This window comes from Chelonoidis abingdonii, chromosome 14, assembly GCF_003597395.2.
Source record: "Chelonoidis abingdonii isolate Lonesome George chromosome 14, CheloAbing_2.0, whole genome shotgun sequence".
In the NCBI taxonomy this organism is placed as follows: domain Eukaryota; kingdom Metazoa; phylum Chordata; order Testudines; family Testudinidae; genus Chelonoidis; species Chelonoidis abingdonii.
In genome coordinates, this window is record NC_133782.1 from 31,754,469 (window position 1) to 31,771,568 (window position 17,100).

The 17,100-nt window shown below is 47.7% G+C and overlaps 1 protein-coding gene across 1 annotated transcript in view; it reads right to left on the minus strand.

Annotated features, from left to right (window-relative positions):
* The window catches only part of LOC116830057 (rho GTPase-activating protein 39-like), a 126,822-nt gene that overhangs the window by 22,851 nt on the left and 86,871 nt on the right, over positions 1-17,100 (minus strand). The window contains exons 4-5 of the mRNA XM_032789248.2: positions 14,420-14,972; positions 10,011-10,100 (exon numbers count right to left, since the gene is read on the minus strand). Coding sequence (XP_032645139.1) covers positions 10,011-10,100; positions 14,420-14,972 — 643 coding nt within the window. The remainder of the gene's footprint in view (positions 1-10,010; positions 10,101-14,419; positions 14,973-17,100) is intronic.

The window sequence follows — 17,100 nt, forward strand, 5'->3', positions numbered from 1 at the left end:
TGCCAATCTCAGCTCCTTCAGTAAATGGGAGTGAGACTGCAGAGCAGATACTCTGAATTTCTTATAAACCCAAGAAAGCAAGTCCCTGCTTCACATAAACACTCTTAACTATGGAGCTATGAGCAGCAGCTCTATATATGTGGCTCTTAATTGTTCTACACAACAGCACACAACTAAAATACATGAGACAATAATTCACATAACAGTTTTAAAAACAACACTGAAGAACTCCCAGTCTGCTGAGGAAGAAAAAGTCCTTCCCACATAAAACAGATAAGACATATGCAAGTTTGTATTGCTGCTGGGCCTTTTGGCTGGTGGGTATCCAGATGAGGATGAACTTGATGACCTGGTAAGTTTTCACCCTGAATGATTTGCTAAAACTTTTTTTAAATAATGATATTCCAGAAGAGGCTGTAATTACCAGTGGAATGTAATTACCAGTGGGATTTAAGCCACCCCTCCTCCACTGAGATCTTGAGGAATCTGAACAGCAGACTTGTGACAGTGACATCACCACTACTATAAACAAGAGAGTCTAAACTTGGGGATTTCAAGCTTCCAGACTCTGTGTTGTCATTCACGCTGTCAGCAAAACAAGGAATTCAGAGCATGTAGGAGCTTAGGGAAGTGGCAAGCCTTTTGCTACTGAAATACACTGACTGGACTGGTGTAGGAACACAGACAAACTTACTAGAGAAGATGTCCACTGAAAAGCACCGTAACTCCCACCCCTTTACATACATCTGTGATTCTCTTTGATTTTTCACATCAGCCTGTCCTTGCCACAGAGAGCTCCAGACCCTGGGCAAACCACAAGCAAAACCAAGGGCTTGGCTACACTTGCAAGTTGCAGCGCTGGTGAGGGGGTTACAGTGCTGCAACTTACCAGGTGTCCACACTTACAGAGCTCAGCCAGCGCTGCAACTCCCTTCCTGCAGCGCGGCTGTACACCTGGTCCGCTACGGTGTAGCGAATCCAGCGCTGCTGATGCAGCGCGCTCATCAGGTGTGGACACTCACCAGCGCTGTGTTGGCCTCCAGGGTATTAGGAGGTATCCCACAATTCCTGTATACAACAAACCGGAAGGTACTCCCGGAGCTACTTATCTAAAAAACAAACACAGCTGCTCTTGCTGCAGGAGCTAGCCGGAGCGAGGCTTTGGAATGTTCACAGCTGTTTGCTTGAGGAGACAAACAGCACGCGGGGGGGAGGAGGGAGGGAGTCTGTCGGAGAAGCTGCTTATCTGGTCTGAAGCCTTTTTACATTAAGAGTGATTGAGAGAGGGGTGGGGAAATGGCCAGAATTTGCAAGGCAGGGAGCTGTCACACAGTGTCTGCTCCAAAAATCCACCTCTCTGTCTCCCCGCTCCCTGCACACTCCACCCCACCCTCCTCTTTGAACTTGCAAGGCAGGGAGCTGTCACAGTGCTGCTCCAAAATCCACTCACTCTGTCTCCGCAAGGCTCCCTGTCACACTCCACCCCACCCCCCTCTTTTGAAAAGCACGTTGCAGCCACTTGAACGCTGGGATAGCTGCCCACAATGCACCACTCCCAACAGCGCTGCAAATGCTGCAAATGTGGCCACACTGCAGCGCTGGTCGCTGTCAGTGTGGCCACACTGCAGCGCTGGACCTACACAGCTGTACGACCACAGCTGTAACTACCAGCGCTGCAAAAATGTAAGTGTAGCCATGCCCCAAAATGGAGCTACCCTGCTTTCACAGAACCCCCAGGCTCCTTTATCATCTTGCTGCCAACCATGCAGTATCCACTGCTCCCTCTGATTCAGAGAAGTCTAGCAGAGCCATGCAGAAATCGAATGAGAGGCAGACTTCACTGGGTGAGCTGGGGAAGAGACTCTCTAACAGAAAGCATTAAGCGGATCTGATGGTGAAACTCTGATGCTAGCTTCAAAATGCTGGAAAACAAAACTGTACGAAAGCCCAGCTTATTCAGTGCAGTCAGTATGTAAAGGGAGTCAGTCTGTTGCTGCTGGATCTGAACACATGACAAATGAAATCACAGACAGCTTAAGGTGAACTGGGCTCCATGATACCTCTGACATGGGACTGCACAGCCTCTCTCCAGACTTGGAGCTACTAAACTTTCAAGGGCTAAACTTCAAGATAAACCTTCTTCCACTGCCTGAGCACATTGTGAGCCTATATGAAATCCAGGTAAATCCACCCCTAAGCATCACATTAGCAACAGCTATTTTAGAAACAGAATAGTGCTAGTGGCCCTGGAAGCGAGAGAAAAGCCCGGCTTTCCTATTTCCCTCATGCCAACCCAACAACACAAGCCAAAAGAAGGAAACGCCTCCTCCCATTAAAGAAGCTGCCCTTTTACACCCAGCTAACGTCCAGAGGAGAGAAGGAACAGATCTTCTCAGACATGGCATGAAAACTTGACAACAAAATGACAACAAAAATGCAGTGAGTGCTGTGGACTTAGAACCATGACATGGAGAACATCTGTGCTAACATGGCAGCCGGATGGTGCTCAGGTGTTTCTCTGTTGGATTAGATCTTAAGGCTGTCAGTTTGCAATCTATCATTGTTAGAATGTCTTCTGTATATGAGAGACTTAACAACATCTTTTTCCTTTCAAGGAAGAGCCTGCCTATACATTGATAGAAAGCACTAGTGTAAAAAGACTTGCACTAGTGCAAAAATCCCAGCCTGGACAAGGCCTGAGATCTCTGGCTGTATTTCCAGTTATACCACTGTTTGGTGGTGTACTTCAATGTGTCTCATTTGTAGCTAATGAAAAAATCAGTAGCAGAAATACAATGCTAATTATGTTTCTCTAACAAAGCCAAGCAACTCTCCTCTCCTGGAATTTTACAAAAAGTTTAAGTCACTCCCTTGCCAAACCCTGCAGTGGTGCACTGATTTCTCATGTACTTTGTTTCCTTTTAAAAAAGAAAGGGAAAATATCAAGTGCCTCTAGCATGCCTCTGCTTATCTGCAAAGCACTCCTGACCCCTTGTAAAAGGATGTACCTGCCCTGTAGAATCCCCTGCTGGCTATGTGTGACTCTGCAGCCCGGTGACTCAGTTTCCCTTCTCTCAGTGCCCCTTACAAAGCCCATATAGTCCAAAGATATACGAAGAAATTCCCCTGCTGGGATCCTACTTTATTAAGTCAAGATAAACTTGAAATAAAGTCCCTTGGCCTGCAGTCTCTGCCCTTAGTTTAGCAGATTGTACAGATCTCCTTCTGGGGCCTGTGTTTCTGGGCTCTTAGCTGCTTCCTTCAGGAACCTTTCCAGCAGCTCTTGTATTTCTGTCCCTTACCTCCCTGGGTGGAGAGAGGTCCATAGGTTAACAGTCCTTCTGCTGCTGCTGTCTAACCCTCTATAAGGCCGAGGTGGGCAGCAGGGATTCAGATATATGCTAACGCTCCCTCTGAAAGGGGCCAGTCCCCCTGTGACATCCCTACCCCAAAGCCACATTCCTGAGTATACACAAAGGTACCCATTGAAGGGGCAGTCTCACTGCAATATATACCCAGGGAAGGGCTTAAGTGTTGCCAGCTTTGAAAATCTCTGTGTGAATCTATCCTCCACTCTCTAGATCATGTGAGCATAAGGAACTCTCTGCTTGCATTCAAACACCACCACACTTCCAGATCTCATCACTGTGGAGAAAAGCTGGAAACAGGGCAGATAAAAATCAATGGATTTTTTGACCAAAAAAAAAAAAATCAGATTTTGTTGATTTTGTTGTTCAAATTATAACAATTTGTTCTTTTAAAAAATAAATTTGTTTAAAATGAAATCTCAGTCTAATACAAAACATGTTAAGGCCTAAATTTATTATAATCTCTTAGGGCAATTTAATATATGCTGAATCCATGAACCTCTAATCAAAAATGCTGAGTTAAAGGCTTCTTTTCTACATAAAGAAAGACTCAAGGGAAAAACACTGAACTTTTGAGGTCAAGGTTTATAAATATGGCACAATAGGTCATGTGCTGTACTAAGAGCTTGATCCTGTGGAGGACTCAGGGCTGTGCTAAGTCATCACAGGTGGTTGGACTCAGCCTCTGACTTGAGGAGGCACCATCATGTACCTCATCAGGATCATCCACAGAGCCCACCTGGGGAGGTGGGGGGCAAGGGTCTCACGCTCCTGTTTTACAGCTTCTCTCTCCCTGAGCTCTGATTGGCTCAGTTCTTGGATTATGACTATTTCTGACTCCACCCACTATGGAAACGACTGATCTACCCAGCAATTGCGAGCCCTTGCTTCTGGATGGTCCTGGGTACTTGACTTAAGTGAACTTACCCTATCTCTTTGTACACAGACAGAGAGACAAACACACTGAAACCCATTCACTTCTCAACAGCCACCTCCTCTGTCTCTAATCATATAAAATGTACTGCATAAGAGGAATGTGGGTTACATGAGCAGATTAAGTCTTAGATGATTGTTAGTTCTCTTGTTTTGCTGGGAGTAGGGATGGACTAGGAGTTGGGTGAGGCGGGGGAGTTGAATAACAAGGTAGAAGGAGCAGAACGAGTGACCAGAAAGGAGCAACGCTGGTGTCAAAGCAGGAGACTGTGCGACGAAGGGACAATACTCTTCAGAGTGCAGCCTCTGGTGCTGATTAGAAAGAATATTTTCTTCATTTGGACTAATTCAAAGTTGAGAAATTGCCTGGGAGCTGAAAAAGTAGGAAAGCTGGTCTTTTTCATCCAGTCTATGAATAAAAACGAAGAGGGAGGGAATGAGATCTACTGTTTTCAAAGTTTGAAGGACAGCCTAAGAAACTAAGAAGACTGTTGTCTCATTTTCAAGACACTAAGGATACGTCTACACTACCTGCCAGATCAGCGGGTAGTGATCAATCTATCGGGGATCAATTTATCATGTGCAGACGTGAAAAATCGATCCCTGATTACTCTTCTGTCGACTGCTGAACTCCAGCTCAGCAAGAGGTGGAAGCAAAGTCGACAGAGGCAATCAACCCCGTGCCGTGAGGACGTGAGGTAAGTCAAACCAAGATACGTCGACTTCAGCTACGCTATTCTCATAGCTGAAGTTGCGTATCTTAGGTCGATCCCCCCCAGTGTAGACCAGGCCTTAGATAAGTAGGAACATAAGCTGCTGTCACTTTCACCTAGGCCATGTCTCCACTACAAACTTGAGCCAATACAAGTTATGTCAGCATCAAGCTGCCCCAGTGAGTATATCGCTTGTGTGTGTACATACTTGGCTCGTTGCGTGTGCTCACCAGGAGTGTTTATATCGATGTACAGTGTGGTGCACCATGGGTACGTTTCCCAGCATGCAGCTCATCACCATCCAGAGCACTGTCTTGGGAAGATCTGCCAAAGCATGGCGGGACAGAACAAGTCGTGCAGGGTGACTTGGAGAAAGGGATCAAGTTCCCAGCATGGAGCCGTCTCCATCGCATAATGTCATCCATATCCCATAATTTTCATGCCTTCTTTAAAAATCCCATGAACCCACACGACCTCCCTTGCTATCCGCCATCTCTGATAGCAGCATGGAACTTGCACAGCTCTACACTATTGTCATGAGCGTTGGAAGCACAAGACGTGCACACACAATCCTCCAATATTTGCAGAGCCATAAGAAGAATCGAATCACTGAGGGAACGTGCCGATTCCTTGTTGTGGAACATAATGAAAACCAACTCAGGATTGTTGGTGGTGTTCACAGAGCAGCTGTAGATGGTGGAGTGCCGCTTCTCGGCCCAAGAAATGAGCACTGATTGCTAGGATTGCATCATAATGCAGGTTTGGGATGACTAGCAATGGCTGCAGAACTTTCAGATGCGAAAGACCACATTCCTTGATCAGGAACTCACCCCCACCTTCCATCACATGGACACCAGAATGAGGGCTGCACTAACAGTGAAGAAGTGAGTGGCAACCACACTGTGGAAACCTGCAATGATGGATTGCTACCAGTCAGTGGGAAATCATTTTGGAGCTGGAAAATTCACTCTGGGGGGCCATTGTCATGCAAGTGTCTAGGGTCGTTAATCATCTCTGCTCCACAGGACTGTGACTCTCAGCAGTGTGCAGGACATAGTGGATGGATTTGCAGCAATGGGGTTCTTGAATTGTTGTGGAGTGATAGATGGGACACACATGCCTATCTTAGCACCAGCCCACTGTTATACCCAGAGTATATCAACAGAACGGACTATTTTTCTATGTCAGAGGGGTAGCCGTGTTAGTCTGGATCTGTAAAAGCAGCAGAGAATCCTGTGGCACCTGATAGACTAACAGACGTTTTGGAGCGTGAGCTTTCGTGGGTGAATACCCACTTCGTCAGACGAAGTGGGTATTCACCCACGAAAGCTCACGCTCCAAAACGTCTGTTAGTCTATCAGGTGCCACAGGATTCTCTGCTATTTTTCTATGGTTATAGGAACATTGTGATGCTTCACTGACATCAAAGTTGTCTGGTCCGGGAAGGTGTATAACAATTTCATCTTTAAGAACACAGGACTGTTCAGTAATCTACAAGCACAGACTCTCTTTTCTGACTGCCGGATTACCACTGGTGACACTGAAATGCCAGTAGTGATCCTGGGCGACCCAATCTACCCATTCCATTCCTAGCTAATGAAGCCAGCCACCTTAACAGCACCAACGAAGACTCAACTACCTGCTCAGCAAGTGCAGCAGGGCATCCGAATATGCTTTTGGTAGATTGAAGGATTGCTGGCATTGTTTAATCACAAGATTGGATCTTTGAGAAAAACACCCCAATGGTTACATCTGCCTGCTGTATCCTTCATAGTATCTGTTTGGCAAAGGGCGAAAGGGCGGACACGGAGCAGCTGTCTGCTGAGTTTGAACAGCCAGACTCAAGGACTATTAGAAAAAAAAGCAATGTGGAGCTGTACAGCTGAAGGTGCTCTTGAAAAAGCACTTGAACAGTGAGTCACAGACACGTGCTGTACTGTATGTACTGTGATCTACTTGGCCCTGCTGTTTTGGGGCCTGTTAGGAATCGTGTGGTGCTTGGTGACCATCTAAAACTGTCAGTGCACCTATTAACATTGTGGTGCTTGCTGTACATTTATAACACTGTGTTTGTTGCTGATCTTAGGAGTTCAATCAGACTGTACAATAACAAGTAATGGTTGCTTTCAGGACACCAGACACTCCAGAGCAGATGCTGTCAACTAATAAAGGTGAATTATTTTCCAAAGAACAGAATTTTATTGAGCAACTCTGTGGCTCAGCACTAGATTCATTGTTGGCTTCCCTGGCCTTCTGGTATGCCTGCTGCATTCCCTTGGTTTTCACCGGCCGGTCTTTGTCGTATCCCTTCTCCTGTATGCCCCTGAGCAATTTGCCTGTAGATGCCCACATTACTATGGCTGCTCCCTAGCTGTAACTGCACAGTCGCTTCTCCCCACAGGCCTAAGAGATCCCATATGTCTTGTCTGCTCCAGGCCACTGCGTGTGTAGAACATAACAGCGGCATGGTCAGCTGGGCAGTTGCACACAACAGTGAAAAGTTGCTAGGTGTGCTCATCAAGATGGGAAATAAGGAAAAGGCATTTCAAATATCTGTGGGGTTTTCAGGGGGTGGGGAGGGTTCCAGCCTGTGTGACCCCAGACAGTGGAATTCACAATGTAACCAGAGCGGTCAGTCTCAGGCATGGTGGGAAGCTGCTGGAGGACTGTTAGGGTTGACACTGGTAGCACAGTGTCTACACTTGCACTGCATTGACTTCAGTGCATTGACCATGGCTCAATGCCATTCGGGGAGCTGGTGTTACTGCGTCATCGTAACGGAGTGCTAACATTGGTGGGAGACAAATTAAAGTTCAGACATATGCACAGCTAAGTTGCCCTCACTTTGTAGCGTAGACCAGGCCTTACTTGAAGCTCTTCCTAGGCTGACCTGAAATAATCGGTTTAATTCACTGATTACAACCGTAATAAATCATTGGTTGTAAATGTGAAAAGTGTCTGGATGAGAGAAGTTATGTATCCAAAATATTTACGGTGGGTTTTGTTTCATACAAATAAAGTGTATATGCTGTTCTGTGTGTTAAATTAAATTGAAGTCACCATCCTAATGCAGTTGGACACAAATCATGAGCCAAAAATGAATTATCCAGTAAATAAGCAATATCAGTCACCATTTTCTAACACTAAAATTTACAATTAATAAAAATCTGAAAATATTAAGCTATATAACTGCTTAAATAAATGTATATAGTTATACTGTACCCTGCTAGGAAACAGAAAATTGTACGAAATCTAGTGTAAAGGCTCTATTTAGGTGTAAATCAACACATTTAATGGTCATATTAGCTAATGAGAATGCACCTTTCTTTAGAAAATAACTGAAGTACAAATGGAAAAGTTGGTTAAAACAGGTTTCAGAGTGGTAGCTGTCTTGTCTGTATCAGCAAAAACAACGAGGAGTCCTTGTGGCACCTGAGAGACTAACAAATTTATTCGGGCATAAGCTTTCATCGGCTAAAATCCACTTCATTAGATGCATCCAATGAAGCGGGTTTTAGCCCATGAAAGCTTATGCCCAAATAAATTTGTTAGTCTCCAAGGTGCCACAAGGACTCCTCGTTGTTGTTAGGTTTTTTTGGTTAAAACAGATGATTTCAATTGAGGCTTTCCACTTGGGGATTTAAATCAATCCAGCCTGGCTGGAAAACATGACCCCTCAAGGCACCCCACACAAGGGCCAAGAAAAAGAACTCCAATCTCCTACTTTTCAAACCTCATGCTATTTTGGTCCCTGACCCCTGGTTTATGAATAGCTGCGGTGATCAACACTGGCATTTGGCCCTGGGATGCACTGAGCAGCAGGGAGGGAATGGCTGGTTTGTAACTTGTGCAGTCACTTATCTACCAACAGTCCTGGATGTTTTTTTACCCATGGTCTTGGCCAGCCAAGGCCAAAGGACACACCCATTAGGAGAGTAATTCATTCCCATCATGGGATTATTGTGCAGGCAGCAAGCAGGCAGCTGTAGTGAGCCCAGAGTGGCTGGCAAAGGATGGGTTGTACCAAACAAACAAAGTTTTGGAAGCAGATTGGTTTCTTGGAAACGGCCAGGGGACACCCTGGGGGGGGAACCCCAATCTCCTCAACTGTCACAAGACATGGAAACATAGGAGAAGCCTGTACAAATGTATGCGGAAAACACCGCATGGCCCCCCACCCCCTCTGGACAGTGTGTGCAGGAGAGCTCCTCTGAAGATCCTCCCCACCCCCAAGGCAACTGGAAGACAGCTGCAGCTAATGGTGGCGCAGGGCATTCATGAGCTCTAGCTGCTCAGTGGAACTCTGAGGCTTTGATAACATCTCAGACGCCCCAGGCTGCTCCCTCCCACCCCCCAACAAACACTGCCCCAGGGAACTATGTGGGAAGGCTGGCAGCTGTAGGGTCATGAGGGAGGGTACCCTCTATTTACTGTAAGCTCTGCAATGGGGAGGGGCAGGAGGCAGGGCTCAGAGCAGCATGGGCATCTGTCCTGGGCACTTAGAGCAGAGTCAAGCCCAGCATAATACTACCTAATCTGCAGTTGGCAGGCCAGTCTGACCAGTTGAGATTAAGCAGAAACTGCACAATCCCTCTCACCTGAAAGATACCTGGATCCAAATGCATTTGCAGAGTGTCTAAAAAATCCCTCTCCTCCACACAATGCAGCTCACAACCAGCCAGAGGCTGGAAAGCAAGCACCTATTAGCAAGGATGACTGTAAATCAATGCTGAACCAAGCTGATTAGAATGATGCAAATAAACAGCTCACCTCCGAGTGACATGCAACAGAGGCAGAGTCTTACAATGAGAATTGTTAGGCAACCTTAATAGGTGGGGCTAGTCTGAACACATTCATATTCCTAGACTGAACAACACCGTGGTACAGGTTCTACTAGCAAATGGCTACCACAGCAACTCATCTGCTGTGTCTGAGGTTTAACTGCAGAGGCTGACAGACCATGCAAGTGTAGTCTTCACACTCTGCCTCTCTTTACCTTCTTCCTCAGTGTTTTGCTTCCTCTTCTTCCTGGATTTGGAGTTCTTCTTGTTTTTCAGATCCAGAAGTTCCTTAATGCGCTGGGCAACTGAAAATCCAAAGCATGGTTAAATGAGTGACCGCAAAGCAGACTGAACGCGCTCCGCTTTCTTCACCTTAAAGCATGCATGCAGTGACCCAGCATAGACAACTAAGGACAAAGGACAGCAAGATACCAGAACTGCCCACAGACATCAGCAAAAGCAACCTGCTCTGGTGCTGCATGAGGGGGCAGGCTGGCCTTAACTGGTCAGGGAATAGATGCTAGGAGAGCTGGAGGCCATGGCTGGGGAGATGGGGAAGAGAAGAATAAAATCTATTTAAAGTGAAAGAGCCTCTAAGAACCTTGTGTCTGTGACACTGGTATCAACCAATTCCAGAAAGGCCTAGGCTAGGGCTCAGAGAGATCGTCACTGAAATCCACTGAACAGGAAGGATACCAGAGGGAGGCTCCAGAATGTCAAATCTCCTTCTGCAAGCTTGTCTTGCTTACAGATCAGCTGCACTCTCCCCCACCACACACCGCCCCAACAGCGGTTAGGAAGACTGACCTAGTGATCCCACTGGCCCTTGCAGCACCAGAGTCTTGGAAAAGAGAGGAAGAAAGTCCTGCCCGAGCCAGTTTACAGTGCTTCCTGGTTTGTTTCTGCCCCTGAATTTCTGGCCAAGGGAAGCCCAGAGCTGCTACATCCACGGGAGGAAGCACTAATATTCAGTGCTCCATCTAGGAGGGTGTTTATGGAGAGCAAATGCTTGAACTAAGGTTACAATTCCCATTCCATTAGACTCTCTACCCTCATTCATCCAGAAACTTCTCCTCTGGGACTGAAAGCTCCAACAAAAATGATTGAAGGTCTAGAAAATATGATGTACTGAGGGAAGACTGAAAAGATTAGGTTTGTTTAGTCTGGAGAAGAGAAGACTGAGGGGGACATGATAACAGTTTTTAAGTACTTAAAAGGTTGTTACAAGGAGAGGAAGGTAAATTGTTTTTCTTAACCTCTGAGGACAGGACAAGAAGCAATGGGCTTAAATTGCAGCAAGGGAGGTTTACGCTGGACATAAGGAAAAGCTTCTTAACTGTCAGGGTGGTTAAGCAGTGGAATAAATTGCCTAGGGAATCTGTGGAATCTCCATCATTGGAGGTTTTTAAGAGTAGGTTAGACAAACACCTGTCAGGGATGGTCTCGATAATACTTAGTCCTGCCCTGAGTGCAGGGGCTAGATGACCTCCTGAGGTCCCTTCTACTCCTATGATTCTATTATTCTAATGTTTGGTCTCAGCCCACAGGAAAACCATTGGGAAGGTCTGAGCAAGCATCCTGCAGCCCTGTTTGCATTAGGTGAGTGCGGAGGAATATCCTTTACAACCTGAAAAAAATCCACAGGACACTTTTGGCTGCACTTGAAATTTGACATCCTGGAATTTGTCCTCACTGAACATCACAGGTTGGCAACACAGTGCACCTGTGTTCTTCAGGGGGGGTGTACATGGCAGCGGGCAATAGGCAAAAGCTAAGGCTGTAACACCAGTTTATGCAGCACGCACAGGGATTCTGCTGGGAAGAACTTCTACACAAGTCCTGGAACAAGGATCACCCACTGCACATGTGTGGCATAGTTGATATTTTTGACAGAATGCAAACTTTCCCTAACCCAATGCAAGGTCAGTCCTACAGGGATCGAGCACCAGCCATTCCCTTCCCTGAGAGCCTCGCTCGGCATCTGAAGTGCTGAGTCAGGGGGAACTTGCCAGAATAAGGAGCCTAGTCAAGTCAGGCCCATTGACTTCAGGGGGCATAGCAGCTGCTCGGTGCCTCTGGATTTGTCTCTCGGGCTCCAGCAACAGCACCTTCCTTTAACCTCGGCATACAGCCAGTTATCACCGGGTGCTGTCTTTAGGGGCTTTGGGCAGCATCTCCATTACATCTCCAACAGCCCACTCTATTGTTCTTTGTTCTCAAAGCTTCTACTCTTCCTCACGTCAGTCTGAGCCAGTCAAGCGTGCTTTGTAACTTATAAAACTAATCCACTTAAATCAGAGACCTTTGGGAGGAGTGCAGTCTTGTGAGCAAAGGACAGGACTGGGAGCCAGGAACTCCGAATGCTGGCCTGACACAGGCCCTGTGCCTTGGACAAGTCACAGCCTCAGTTTCTTTCCCAGCAGAATGCCCCATGGGAGAAACGATTCGAGCACTTTGTGCGTTAGTTATGACTGTGCAGAAGCATTGCTTTTAAGCACTGAAGGAGTGCCTATAAATACCTTCATCGTTAGCACTTAGTAATTTTGGATGGGACTCTGATTATATCTGTCTGAGCCTCACAATGAAAGTGGGAGATGCCGCAGTATGGATGGGGCCAGCGACTGGAGGTGCACCTTTGCTCGGAGGCACGCCTTTCCCGGCATCGTGGGGTGAGGCTCTGCTTATCACACATCTGGGGCTGCTGACAAAAGCCTTTGTCTTGTCAAAGCTGGGCTCAAGGCTGTGCGCAATGCAGCTGTCTCGGTGTGGGTCCCTGGTTATCTCACCCACCTTGTCCCTCAAGACTGTAACAGTCAGAGAACCCCTGATTAGACTGTGTCTAGAACTGACATACGCCAACTCCAGTGGCTTGTATTCTTTCAAGACAGGATGCTCCTTACAAGATGTGCTAACTACTTCTGTTAAACCTTGCATTTTGCTGTGACACTAGGAGTACCTTTGACAGGCCTGAGCAACAGCTCTGTGTAGCTCGAAAGCTTGGCTCTCACCAACAGAAGTTGGTCCAGTAAAACATATCACCTCTCCAAACTTATCTTGCTAACATCCTGGGACCGACATGGCTACACCACTACTGCATACAGCTATTTGTTTCATCAGATACAAGCTAGAATCACCGGGAGAAGGCCCAGACAGTAGCTGTGCTGTATGATGGAAGGACTTGATTCCTACTTCTCTTCATAGAATGCAACCACCTTGGCACTGGAAACTAATTAAAGGAATACCCATTTGCCTGTGACTGCTTGAGAAGTGTTTACTGCACAGGCCCAGCAGCTCCTGGGAATGGCACAACCCTTATCCCTGCCTGCTGATAGCAAAATGGCTGCAAACCTCCCTGGAGTTTGAGCATGACGACTTACCAGTATTACTAATCAGTAAGGCTGCAAATCATTCACGGAAGTCACAGCTTCCGAGACCTCTGTGAATTTTGCAGTGGCAGGTGCAGCTAACCTCAGGGCCATCCCAGCATCTGAGAAAGCCCCGGAGCCAGCCGCTCTGGCTGCGGCTCTGGCTGCTGCTCTGGCAGCTCCAGGCAGCTGGTCCCCGGCACTGCCCTGGAGCAGTAGTCCGGGCCCAGTGGTGGCAGGCAGGGGCCAAGGGCCACCCCCTGCCTGGACCACCATTGGCAGCAGGCGGGGGCCCTGGCTGTCCCCCACCTGGAGTGGGTTGGCTCCTGGGCAGAGCAGCAGCAGGGGCCCCAGCCCAGCCCCTCAGCAGCAGCAGCAGTGGGGCCCCGCACTGCCCCCCATCCCTCCCACAGGAGCAGCAGTCCTCAGGAACGCTCCCCTCCCGGAAGGTAAGATTTAGTCACAGGTATTTTTAGTTGAAGTCATGAACAGGTCACCGGGCTGTGACTTTTTGTTTACTGCCCGTGACCTGTCCTTGACTGTTACTAAAAATACCTGTGACTAAAATGTAGCCTTACTCATCAGTATCAGGGTTACAACCTCCACCAGCTCTTGCCAGTTCTCCTGCACAATGCGGTTAATTATAACATGCCCCATAGCGCCTCATTCAGAGGGTATTCCACAAAATATGGACCAAATTCATCTTTCAGATGCACTAGTGTAAATCTGCAGTCCAGTGGAGTCACTTCAGATTCACACCAGCATAAATCTGCAGTCTAGTGCAGTCACTTCAGATTCATACCAGCATAAGGGAGAGCAGTCTGTCCCTCTCTAAGGCTTTGTCTACACTAGCACTTTTGTCAGTCAGGGTGTGAACACTCCCCCACCTCCCCTCCCCGACATAAGTTTCACCGACAAACGGGCCAGTCAGGACAGTGCTATGTCGGCGGGAGATGTTCTCCTGCTGACATAGCTATCGCCACTCATTTGGGGTGGTTTAATTATGCCAATGGGAGAGCTCTCTCCAGCCAGCATAGAGGGGCTACACGAAAGGCCTTACAGTGGCGCAGCTGCAGTGGTACAGCTGTGCCAGTGTAAGGTCCATAGTGTAGACATAGCCTCAGTGTTTATATCTGATACTGCCCAATAATCAGACACTGCACAGTAACAGCGGAGTTGCATAGGCCTGATGCTGGCCCAATGCATGATGGTGAATTTCAGTGCCATTAAACAGCTGTTGTGATGTGTGAGGCACTTACTGTTTTCATCATTGACCTGGTCAAGATGGCGGTAGATGTAACCTTCCAGGTAAGATTGAAACTTGGGTGATGGGGAAAAAAAGGCCAGACTGATGGCCATGAGTTCCCAGCCCCATGCCAGACTTCGGTAACACATATTGTCCGTAGTCTGCCTGATCAGCTGTATGTACAGTTCATCTCGTAAACCCTGTATGCTCCAGCACTTGGTAACTGTGACCAAAGCCACATGATTTCGGTCCATGCGGGCCTGGCGGTCACCCATGTAGATCTGCACCAGTTTAAACATTTCACATGCTTCCTTTTTAATGGTGTGGTTGCTGGTGATGAGCATTGGCTTTTTGATGGAGCCTCTGTTCCAAGAGAGCATGTTGGAGATGGAGATTCTTCGGCGGAAGATGCCCTGAGTGTGCATGTTCAGGTTTTTGGAAGCCCAGTCTGCCATGCTGAGTTGAGAGATTGGCTTCCGTAACGTGCTGTAGGGAAACTGATACCCCATGCTAATGGCAGGCTGCATGCTATTCTTCTGCTTGGAGTCTGACTCTATGGTTCCAGGCTGCAAGGGAGAACAGACAAGTTATAATCAAAAGCATTTTAGCTGAGTGTCTTACCCGAGTGAGGCAGTTAAACAGCATCAGCCACCCAACCTCCAGGAACTAGAGTAGTGAGCAGAGAAAAAACGTATGTTGGATGCAGTCCGTTGCTGGGACCTGCACTCCTCGTCTATCAAGACGTGGATTTCTTTCATCGGCCAGCATGCCACGTTCCTCCCCTGGAATATCCAGGCTCTCTCTCTCTGGCACACACTACCTGTTGTACTCCTAGACAAAATGCTCTATCACCTCTTGTTATCCAAACCCTGCTTCTCCCCACCTCACTGAGGCTCCCTGAGAGGGCACAGCCCCACACCTTCTACCCACAGCCAGCACTCATTCATCATCCATGTTCCCCAGCAGCCCATGCCCTCCTCCCCAGTGAATGTAGTCACACATGTGGCCCTTCCAAAGTGCCTGTTCCCCACTTCATGGCCCCCATTGTCCACACAGACCCCAGGAACCTCCTGTCTTTGGCTGGCTCATGCCAACCCAACCAGTGTCTCACAGCTGGGTTACGTGCAATAAGCCACATTATCACACACGGGAGGAGGGCTCTGATCAGGCTTAGCATCATACACGGAACAGTGGCGGGCCAGCTTAGGCTGTCCCAGACTACTGCCAACAGCATTTCAGGCTAGCCAGTTTTCTGGACTATTGTGTGCTTTTCCTTGGCTCCTGCAGCCCCCATCCTGGAAACCATGGCCTCATCTACAATGGAGCAGGACAGGCTGCGACAAGGAGCCTGGCCAGGGTCTTCACACATCTATTTGGGTAGCAAGGCTGCATAATGATTCACCTAAAGAGAATCCCCTGGGAGAAGATGCTGGGTATCCTGTGGAAAGACAACAAGGTGCAGCGTGATAATGCCCCAGGCAGAGGCCCAGGGGCAAGTGCTCTCATCTCCCCTGCAGGTCAGGGAGGACTAGCTGAGAGAGACCAGGAAGAGTACTGCCTTTTATCAGCCCCCACCTCCAGAGAGATCCAAAACGAACCTGCAACCACAGACCAGGGAGATGTACCCCAACGGCCCAAAGAGAGCATCTGCACTGCAGCTGGGGAGGAGCCTCCCCACCTGGGTAGGCAGACTCGCGCTAGCTCGGCTTGAGAGCAGAGTTAATTAATCTCTGGCCTCGGACCTGAAAGGGGCTGTTCTCTCTTCCCAGGAGCGCAGCTGCAGGAGCCTGTGTGAGATGCAGCGTTCAGTCAAACACACTGTGCCTCCGAGTAGACTCCACAGAGACTCAATGAGGACGAACTCATGAACCTTCATCAAGTAGCTACCCTGGATTTGTTTTTAATAATCTACCAGGTCGCGGACTCCAAGGCCCAGAAGAGATCATTTCACGTGTAACTGTATTTAAACATACAGTCAGCTACACATTGACCCCAGCACCACCTCCTTAATTCTCCCCAACAATGGGGACCTCAGCATGCCCTGAAGGTCGACAACTCTGGGCTATTTCACACTGGGTGGGAGGGAATAGCGGAGCCCCAAGCCCGCACACAGAATGCCCTGCTGCTGCCCCTCTCCTGGTAGTAACCATGGCATTGTACCACAGGGAGAGGATCTTTCAGGTGGGGCTTTTTAGAATCATAGAACTGGAAGGGACCTTGAAAGGTCATCTAGTCCAGTCCCCTACACTTGTGGCAGGATTAATTATCTAGACCATCCCTGACAAGTGTTTGTCTAACTTGCTCTTAAAAATCTCCAATGATGGAGATTTCACAGCCTCCCCAGGCAATTTATTCCAGTGCTTAACCACTCTGACAGTTAGTTTTTCCTAACAGCCAACCTATACCTCCCTTGCTGCAATTTAAGCCCATTGCTTCTTGTCCTGTTCTCAGAGGTTAAAAAAAACAATTTTTCTTCCTCCTCCTTGTAACAATCTTTTACATACTTGAAAACTGTTATCATGTCCCCTCTCAGTCTTCTCTTCTCAAGACTAAACAAACCCAATGTTTTCCAATAGGTCCTGTTTTCTAGACCTTTAATCATTTTTGTTGCTCTTCTCTGGACTTTCTCCAATTTGTCCACATTCTTCCTTAAATGTGGCACCAAAAAATGGACACAGTACTTCAGCTGAGGCC